The 10,837-nt window shown below is 33.0% G+C and overlaps 1 protein-coding gene across 3 annotated transcripts in view; it reads right to left on the bottom strand.

The window, feature by feature from the left end:
- Nucleotides 1-3: 3 nt before the first annotated feature.
- Nucleotides 4-10,837, bottom strand: part of LOC143230242 (uncharacterized) — a 30,361-nt gene continuing 19,527 nt past the window's right edge. For 2 of the 3 annotated variants that reach the window (XM_076463439.1, XM_076463438.1), the window contains exons 5-8: nucleotides 9,629-9,819; nucleotides 5,883-5,975; nucleotides 2,556-2,734; nucleotides 4-1,955 (exon numbers count right to left, since the gene is read on the bottom strand). In XM_076463439.1, the coding sequence (XP_076319554.1) occupies nucleotides 1,940-1,955; nucleotides 2,556-2,734; nucleotides 5,883-5,975; nucleotides 9,629-9,819 (479 nt within the window). In that variant the 3' untranslated portion in view covers nucleotides 4-1,939. The remainder of the gene's footprint in view (nucleotides 1,956-2,555; nucleotides 2,735-5,882; nucleotides 5,976-9,628; nucleotides 9,820-10,837) is intronic. The other variant, XM_076463441.1, reaches the window with a different exon arrangement.

The raw sequence follows: 10,837 nt of genomic DNA, 5'->3' as shown, positions 1-10,837 counted from the left end.
ACTAATACAAGTTGTATTTATTGGCATATTGATTACAAGTCAAAAATGGTAATTATCTCTATACAGAGTACTAGTTAGGCCTAAATACTGTGTACAGCTTTGGCTTCCTTATCTAAAAAAGGGTATTAGCTTATTGGAAAAGACTTGGATACGTGCAACTAGGATGGTTAGAAAGAATTATATTGCAGAGCTGGATTAAGATATCTAGTTTTATCTTCTGAGCTAAGGATAATCTTTCTAAAGTTTAAATATTCTTTTATTTTATTCTGGAGATAGCTGAACGAAAAGGCCCAAGTTTACGACTATTAAAAAACGTCCTTGTTAGGAACTACCTGCCTTCCCTCTAATCTTACACTGCTAAATTAAGGACGGCTAGCTGTGCTAGCCGCGAAATTCAAAACAAACAAACAATCATAAGCTCTTAGGTTTACCGCTTAGCCATCAGAACTATAATTTTAAAAAAATACTATTTATTTGGAGAAAAAAAAATTCCCAAAGTCTTATTTAATGAAATGATAGACTGAGGAATAATTTAATATTTTATGATTACAAAGTTTATCTCGGAGAGGGGGGGGGATATATTGTTTTGTTTCCAAAACTCCAGTAAAGAAAACAATGAATACCGTATTTTTTCTTAGCAGTTTAAGAGAGCGATATAACGGGATGTAACACAAATATGTTAAAAACTTGAAAACAAAGTTGTACAAATATGACTCTGGAAGTTCTGATTAAAACAGATCTGATTTATTATTTAATAAAGTTTAGTTCCTGATATCCCTGCAATTAGTGATTGAAGTTGTGCGATCTTACATTAAAAACAAATATATGAATGGATTGAATCTATAGTTTTAGTGGGTAGTGTAGGAAGTATACCTTTTTCAAAACTAATTTCTTTTTTCTTTATTTAATCAGATAAAAAGGACTCGTAGAAAATGTTCTTTTGGTTCTTAAAGGGTTTACATACATTTAAACCCGCCAGTGGCACAACGATATGTTTGCGGACTTACACTGCTAGAAACCGAGTTTTGATACTCGTGGTGGACAAAGTACAGATAGCCCCTTATGTAGCTACGTTTGTAATTTCAGTACGTGTTCACTTATTGACAATTTTTAGGAGGCCTCCTTTGGAATATATGTTACACACTTAAAAATATAATGTATTCTCATTTACTTTTAATCACGATATTGCAGTTGGTAGATTAGTTTGTAACCAAGATCAAAACTTTAGGATTAGTTAGCAAATTAGTTTGTAACCAAGATCAAAACTTTAGGATTAGTTAGCAAATTAGTTTGTAACCAAGATCAAAACTTTAGGATTAGTTAGCAAATTAGTTTGTAACCAAGATCAAAACTTTAGGATTAGTTAGCAAATTAGTTTGTAACCAAGATCAAAACTTTAGGATTAGTTAGCAAATTTGTTTGTAACCGAGATAAAAACTTTAGGATTAGTTAACAAATTAGTCTGTAACCGAGATCAAAACTGTAGGATTAGTTAACAAATTAGTCTGTAACCAAGATCAAAACTGTAGGATTAGTTAACAAATTAGTTTGTAACCAAGATCATAACTTCAGTAATTTATAAAAAGATATAAAAACTTTAGGCTTAATAAAAACTACCATATAAAGTTTCAAATGGGTATTATTTAAACGTAACATAAACTTTTAGGTTATGCAATTGTTTTGTTTCAATAAAGCAGACCAGACTGGTTGCCTGACTGTTTCCATATAAAGTAAGAAATAAGAATGCCGAAACATACAAAATAACTTTTTTTAACGTTAGTATTAACAAAAGCAAATTTACAGAGCTGGTAAGATGTGTTCGAATCTGTGCTATGCTGCAAACATTTCACCACAATTTAAACTGCGGTGCGTTATAAGAGTGATAATCAATCCCTTATCGTGCTCGTAGCTTTTACCTTCAGATCCTTCTTGTTTTTTCTTAAGCGTGTTCACAGCTGGAAAAATAAAGTACATTCATTACGTGACGAAATCCACAAAGTGTGCTTGTGGAAATTTTAGAAATCACGACATAAAAGCCTTCTGTATAATATATTTCGTTTTTAAGTATAATTAATTGAAATTTTAATAAAAATACAATTTTAAGACGATATCTCATTGTCGAAAATTTTTGCCGTGACATTAGAGAAGATTGTGTTTTAATGACGTTTAATGTACAATTCTGACTAAAGATGGTTTCCTTACACATTGCATCACATCCTGTGACTGTCGATTTTTTTCTTCTGCTAAATGTGTCTGTCAAACTTTTTATAACTTTTATTTCCTTATTTCCTTGTTTGTGTAAATTATGTTTGCAAATATTTTACGATGCCGCCTACTGGTATATATATTTTTCTCATGTGTAAGTAAAAAGACTTGACTTGGGTCGTGAACTTCGACACGAATTAAGGGAAGTGCTTCATTGGTAGTTACCAGGTGAATGTTGATATATACTGTTACAATATCGTTTAGTATCATTCACGATACAGTAACATATCTTTTCAAACATCCCCTGTTGATACAATAATCTAGTATTGGATATCAGTATCCTGACTTACCGACAGACATCAGTGTTAAAATAAAGCCCAGAGCTACAGTACTGCACTTCTTTACACACGCATGCGCAGAGGGTAGTATTCCATGACTGATGTTCTGGACAGGACTGCAGAAATGGACACACGCATTGGCAAGAGTCTTCCTTATACTGCTGGCTAGTAGAGCAGTCTTCGGGTTTTGTCTTAGACAAGAGAAAACGGAGACTTAATAACCGATACTAGTCTGTTGTGAGTTGGGTATATATGCGTGTGTGTGTATTTGTTAATACTGCTGTTTACAAGTGTCGATACAAATGTTTGATTCCGGATATATATCTATTTGTTAATAGTGCTCTTTACAAGTGTCGATATAAATGTTTGATTCCGGATATATATCTATTTGTTAATAGTGCTCTTTACAAGTGTCGATATAAATGTTTTATTCCGGATATATATCTATTTGGTAATAGTGCTCTTTACAAGGGTCGATATAAATGTTTGATTCCGGATATATATCTATTTGGTAATAGTGCTCTTTACAAGTGTCGATATAAATGTTTGATTCCGGATATATATCTATTTGGTAATAGTGCTCTTTACAAGTGTCGATATAAATGTTTGTTCCGGATATATATCTATTTGTTAATAGTGCTCTTTACAAGTGTCGATATAAATGTTTGATTCTGGATATATATCTATTTGTTAATAGTGCTCTTTAAGAATATCGACAAGAGAGGTAATGTTTGTTTCGTTTATTACTGGGTATTTACGATTAGTATGTTAGGATCTGTATGGAAAGCTCTTAGATTCGAAACCGTAATATGCAACTAAATAAATTATTTTATTTGATTCGTGATGACAATAAACTTACTTGAAGTAAAAATGCGTCCAGTAAAAATGGTTGGTATGGGTATTAACACTTATCAAAATAAAGTAGAGAACAACGTTTTGACCTTCTTAGGTCACCATCAGATGGCGAATGGGGTTCAGCATTTTCAAGGTTGATATCCTGGCAGGTCCCTAGACCATGGACATATAGTCCACTTTGGACCGAAGTAGGGCACCACAGTTTTGGAACACAGAACATCGAGAGGTGGAGGATGTTCAGTGTCCTCGTACGCGTAACTGTTTAATGTGAGGAATGAAAGTCAGTTTGTTGTCATAGATAAGCCTCAAGAACTTGACCACAGGATGAATAAAATCACCGAGACAGAGCTCAGGATTTGGATGAAGACCCTATTGGTTAGCTGTGGTCTACTCCAACAAGCGATTGGAGATATTTTGAAGCCGTCACTCAATAAACTTCATATTCAACAACTGACGAAAGATATGGAAGTTATCGACAACGAGCCTGTTTGCCATAGTGGGAGGAAATTGCATAGTTATAGAATTGATATTGACACTGTAAAGGGTGACATTGAAGACAGCCCTGAAGGACTCCACGTTCCTGGAGGAAATAACGGTAAACTGTCAACCTACATGGACTCGGAATTGTCTGTCGAGTAGAAGTTCCGACTTAAATTGGATACATAACCTACATGTATGGAGGTTCCACAAAGTGCCGCTGTCAAGTAGAAGTTCCGACTTAAATTGGATACATAACCTACATGTATGGAGGTTCCACAAAGTGCCGCTGTCGAGTAGAAGTTCCGACTTAAATTGGATACATAACCTACGTGTATGGAGGTTCCACAAAGTGCCGCTGTCAAGTAGAAGTTCCGACTTAAATTGGATACATAACCTACATGTATGGAGGTTCCACAAAGTGCCGCTGTCAAGTAGAAGTTCCGACTTAAATTGGATACATAACCTACATGTATGGAGGTTCCACAAAGTGCCGCTGTCGAGTAGAAGTTCCGACTTAAATTGGATACATAACCTACATGTATGGAGGTTCCACAAAGTGCCGCGTGAATGAATCATACATGTAGAAAATACATTAGATTTATTAATGTGTGATTAAATAACGAAAATAGAGTTGTGTGTCCATTAAAAGTGAGAAAAGAGTTTTCTACTGTTGCTACTATAGACAGAGCTGACCACAATCTGTCGTCAACCCCGTCATGGGGGTCATTTCATGGAACAGACATAAGTAAAGTTAAACAGCTGAGAGACCTGGTATTGTTCGAAAACCACCCACTTTTAAAAGCATAGCAGTCTGAAACAAAAATAACTTGCATTAACTTGTATCTTAATTGTTAAGATAAATATTGAGTAGATTTTAAAAAGTCCATGGTGGCTATCTTGAATATTAGAGAATTTGATGCCTCTAACATGGTTCAAGTTCTGGAATCAGGAGTTTTTTGTTGTTGTTTTTACCATTAAGTACCTATACAAAATATATATGTTACGTTTGTCCCTTGTAAAATATTTTTTCTGAAGAGCGATAAAACAAATCTAATATGATTTTTATATTGAATGTCAGACGTGTCTTTGTTACAATTTGTTTGACAATGAAGTAAAGCTGCACTGGGGTGTCCGTTTAAATATTACAAGTTATAAACTGTTTCTATAGTTTAAGATCACACGGCCTAGTGATTATCGTGCTAGGCTGCGTATCTGAAGGTCCAAGGTTAGAACTCACGATGTACCGTTAAACATCCGTACCATTTTCAACTGTGAGTGCATTGAAGATGTGATAGCCAATCCCTTTATTCGTTTAAAAACAATCGTGTACGCGGTTGATGTTGTTATCTGGTCAGCAGTTCTAAATTAGGGGCGCTACCCTTAAACTTCATGGTGTTTGATATGGCCGTTTAGCCCATGCATGGCATAATGTATCATTCAGATACAAAACTACACTAGTATTAAAAGTGTTTGACTTTAATTCACTGTTTATAACCTACATCTGTTAAAAACGTCTGACTTATTTAATCCTCGTATTAAAGTGTAAAATGTTACGTTTCATTAGTCCATCTTATCGATATTCACCCAATGTTTTATAACTGACACCTTCACAATTTCAAAGTATATCATTCATATTTCTATCTAACAATGTTATTCAATCATTACCTTGAACAGTTTAAAAGTCTGTTATTTATCCGTTCTTCTACGATTTTCTTTAATAATAAATTACCGCTCTACTCAATTATATTTTTAATTACAATTCATTTCGAATAGTGTGTGTAAACATACGCATGTATATATCCTATAAATTTTATTTTGTGAATGAACAATAATTTTAATCTTTTCAATTTTTTTATTAATTTTACATTATATAGAGTGCACTATATAACACATAAAATAACACATTTTCTTTAAGTTTGAGACTCACAGAATATTGCATTGGATAATTCTGAAATCATAAGTCTGTTTCTAAAGTGTTTGCTTACCACTACTAGCGCCACCTACCTTACATTGGCAAACACAACTTGTATGTTCCTCAAATGATAATGACTTTATTTTTGTTATGCCAGTTTCTGGGAACAGTGAAAGTTCGATAACCTAAAGAAAAAATGTAGATTTTTTTAAATATAAAAACTAAGTAAATATCAAAATATAAAATGGAAATGCGATATTTTTTTTTAATTTTTGTTTTATCCCAAATCACCCTCTTCAGCCTCTAGTGGGTCAGTGGTTGGTCTGACAAGTAATCTTGTTACAAAATAGGTTTCGATACTGATTATGGTCTCAGCACAAATAGCCCATTGTTTAATTTTGTAGTTAGCTATAGACAAACTAACCATTCACTTCAATGAAGCATCATACATTTAACTAGATAATTCGAGCTTGGTGTGCTAATAAAAAGGTGAATTTTCCTTCCTAAGTTTGACGTGCTAACAGAAGGATTAGTCTTCCTTCAAGCTTGACGAGCTAATGAAAGGGATGGTTTATTTTCTCAAACTTTATGATGATTACTGCTCTAATCGATTTCGCATATTAGTTCGTTTAAAAGAAGTACAAAGCTACACAATGGGCTTTTTGTGCTCTGCCCTTCACGGGTATTGGAAACTCAGTTTCTGGCGTTGTAAGTCCGCAGATATACCGCTGTACCACTGGGAGCTACATATTAGTACAAGAGCGTCTCAGAAGTTATAAAGTTAATGTTAAACTACGTGATATCACATTATAGGCGTCCTTCAACAATAGGTTTTGTTGCTATGAATACAATCAACGGTAGATCATCGAATAAATACAAATTCTGATGCAAGAGCAGCACTGTGAAATTTTAGAAATACAAAATAAATTGTTATTTAACTTTAACCAAAAATGGCTAATTCTTACATGATGTTTTTAACAGCGTTTTCTAAATTTAGAGCTTGTTTCGTTAGGGGCAGTTTTATATCACGTGATAAAAATAAAATATGAACTTTACAAAAAGACAAGTTGTTATAGACTGATTAGTTGTATTATTTGATTGATTTGGCAAATTTATCAATTGGTTTATCTGTTACTTCAATTTTTTTTAATATCAAGTGTGTGTTTACTTTGAGAAATATACGTATCAAAAGTACCGCAGACGTAAACAAAAAACGGTAATAACAGGTGAAGTTACGCATTATTTGTGAAATTAGGCCTAACCTTATTTTGATAAATCGTGTAAAACCTGTGATGGAAAAATTTAAACCTGTTGAATATCCCTACGTGCAAATGATTTTACATTCTTTAAATGAGTCCAAGTATATGGATTTTGAGTACATTTTTAACTTCATAGCAGCGTTTTAGCCACTTTTGTGATCATCAAGTAAAGCATTTTTTGTTATAAAGAATATACTCAAAAACTTCATCTGGGCTTTAAGCATATAATGAATTTCCTCCCTTTATAGGTTTGCATTATTAATACAATTAATAAACGATCTTATAACACTAAATTGGTTGGTTTTTTTAAACACTCAAAGTTTCGTTTGACATTAAAACACAAACCATAACCGTTTATAAGGTCGTTTATTTATTGTGTTAAAATATCTTTGTACACCAACGGGCACTACAGAAATTAAACAATCAACCTTGCATTCTTGTTATTAAATAACAGTAATACAAATAAATGTATCACAAATAGAAACTGTCACAATATCAAAACTCAAATTGTTTTGCAGCATATCTATAATCATTTTGTCTTAACGTTTCATTTATACATTACTCAATAACTAATAATCCATAATGACGAGAAAACCCACTTGTAGAGAAAAATGTATATGTAAAAACGGCTGGTATGGATTGTGAAAATTTTATGTAGAGGAGCGAACAACGTTTCGACCTTCTTCGGTCATCATCAGGTTCACAAAGAAAGAAAGAGGTAACTGACTGATAGATGACCACATGTTTGAAAGCGGTTGTGTAATTGAGTGTAGGAATGTAGAGAGCGTTTTAGATGTTTGATTATATTTATTAATATAGGTATAAAGGTGTTCCTTTGTATTGGTTTGTTTTGGGCTTGAGTTGTTGTATAAGTAAGGCTTCTTTAATTTTGCATTTGTTTTTTTATTTAGTATTTGGGTGTTTTCTATGGTTATGTTGTGTTTATTTGATTTGCAGTGTTCGAAAATGTGTGAAAGCGACTTTTTATGTTCTTTGAATCTGGTTTCCATTTTTCTACTTGTTTCTCCAATACAGAAGTCGTGGCAGTTATCACATTGTATTTTATAAATAATGTTAGTGTGGTGTTTGTCAGTATAGTTTTTGCATAGTATAGACCTTAGTTTTGTGCCTGATTTTTGAATAAATTTGTGTGTTCTGTAGATGTAAATCCCGCAATCGTGTCGTTTACATATCTGTACTAGTATAGTGGTGGAGGTAATGCTGTGTTAATTAAAGTAAATTAATGTTAATAAATTAAAAATTTATATTTTCCAGAAACACCTATAAACAACATCTTAAACGATGTTTTCAAAGAATTTTCTCACAAAACCACCAACATAATTCACAAAACAGAAAACTAAAAAATCTTACAAAAAGAGACATTAATTCCATTAAAAACCTAAAACAAGACAAAAACATAAAAATTCTAAAAGCAGATAAAGGAAACGCTCTAGTCATAATTAACACAAATGAACACATCCTAGACATGAAGAACATCCTATCAGACACAAACAAATTTAAACCAATAAACAAAATCCAACAAAGGCACACGAAACGCATCTAAACAAAATACTACTAAAAATGAAAAAATCCAACACAATTTCAAAAACACTTTATTCCTACCTACGCAAGACCGATACGCGCACACCACAAATATACGGCATCCCCAAACCTGATAAACCAGATTGTCCATTACGACCAATAATGTCCACATATGAATCGTTTAATTACAATCTTGGTAAATACATAGCATGGGCATTCTCCAAATATGCAACATCAGCCAGCTCATTCATCAAAGACTCTTTTAATTTCAAATCTAACCTTAATCAACTTAATCATATCAGAAACCCTAACCCATCAATAGACATTCCCAGCAACCTATTAGCAACCCTCATAGAATTCATCACGATGAAGACAAACTTCATGTTCAACAACCACAACTATATACAAACAAATGGCCTAAGCATGAACAATCCAGTATCACCAGTTCTGGCCAATATATTTTTGACACAAGTTGAAACACAATCAATTAACACAGCATTACACCCACCACTATACTAGTACAGATATGTAGACGACACGATTGCGGAATTCACATCTACAGAACACACACTTAATTTTTTCAATCACATTAATTCAACACATCCCAACATTAACTTTACATGTGAACTGGAAGGAAGCAATCAGATATCATTTCTTAATCTCAAAATTACAAGAACCGATACACAGTTTAAAACAGAAATCCATCGAAAAATCACCCATACTGGACTATACATTCCTTGTGACTCAGCACATGAAACAAAACAAAACCTCAAGATACTAAGAAACCAAATAAACACAGCCATAAAACTATGCTCACCAGATAAAATACTTCATCAACATCAATAAGTTTTCTCCACAAACCGTAGAAAACATTATACGCACACACCTAGACATCTTTGTAATACTATTTTCACATTTCACTGAGGTTGGAATATGTGTTTTTCGAACATTGTGTATCTAGTTATTAGACTAGATGCCCGTCTGTTGACAATCTATACAGATATAGCCGTATTACTTAACGATATGAAAGTACGTACCTGCCTACTGACGTTCTTTACAGATGTAGCCGTACATGTTAACTGCGAATGCCCACAGCATCCCACGCAGCGATGTAGTTCAACACAGGCTGGATAAAAGATGGAAGCCGGGTCTGATGGTTGTGGCACTTGAAAGGGAACTGGTCTGGGATGACATGTAGCATTGTGGTCAATGGACAGCAGGTTCTGTCCTAAATCAATGATCAGAAATAAGCCTTAAAAATGCATGTTTGTGTTTTTATCAATAAATCATATCACTGTTTGTCATATTAAGATTTGATATGTTGGTTTTTACCACATCATTACATGCATTTACTTCTGAATACAATAAAGATATATCCTTCTATTATCGTCTCATTAAAGGCAGTTTATCAAAAATAGCCCAATCACGTTCCATGATGTACCAATTGTAATGATTTATGACGTCACTATCTAAGATATAGTCATTAAGTAGTATTGAATTATTAGATCACTTTAGTCGTTATTCAATAATTAATCAGTGGTTAATTATGAGGTAACATGTAATTAACGGAAGATGAACTGTAAATTAATAATTAATCAGTGGTTAATTATGAGGTAACATGTAATTAACGGAAGATGAACTATAAATTAATAATTAATCAGTGGTTAATTATGAGGTAACATGTAATTAACGGAAGATGAACTGTAAATTAATAATTAATCAGTGGTTAATTATGAGGTAACATGTAATTAACGGAAGATGAACTGTAAATTAATAATTAATCAGTGGTTAATTATGAGGTAACATGTAATTAACGGAAGATGAACTGTAAATTAATAATTAATCAGTGGTTAATTATGAGGTAACATGTAATTAACGGAAGATGAACTGTAAATTAATAATTAATCAGTGGTTAATTATGGTAACATAATTATGAAGATGAACTAAATTAATAATTAATCAGTGGTTAATTATGAGGTAACATGTAATTAACGGAAGATGAACTGTAAATTAATAATTAATCAGTGGTTAATTATGAGGAATCTTATTAATATTTCCCTTATCGTTACTTTCATAAGCTTTGTTTTTTGTTTTAATTCGCGCAAAGCTACACGAGGGCTATCTGCTCTAGTTGTCCTTAATTTACCAGTGTAAGACTAGAGGGAAGGCAGCTAGTCATCACCACCCACCACAAACTCTTGGGCTACTTTCTCACCAACAAATAGTAGGATTGACCGTAACTTTAT

This window comes from Tachypleus tridentatus, chromosome 10 (genome assembly GCF_004210375.1).
Source record: "Tachypleus tridentatus isolate NWPU-2018 chromosome 10, ASM421037v1, whole genome shotgun sequence".
Lineage (NCBI taxonomy): Eukaryota > Metazoa > Arthropoda > Merostomata > Xiphosura > Limulidae > Tachypleus > Tachypleus tridentatus.
Note: the sequence above shows the minus strand (reverse complement) of the source record. Positions and strands in the feature narration are given on the sequence as shown.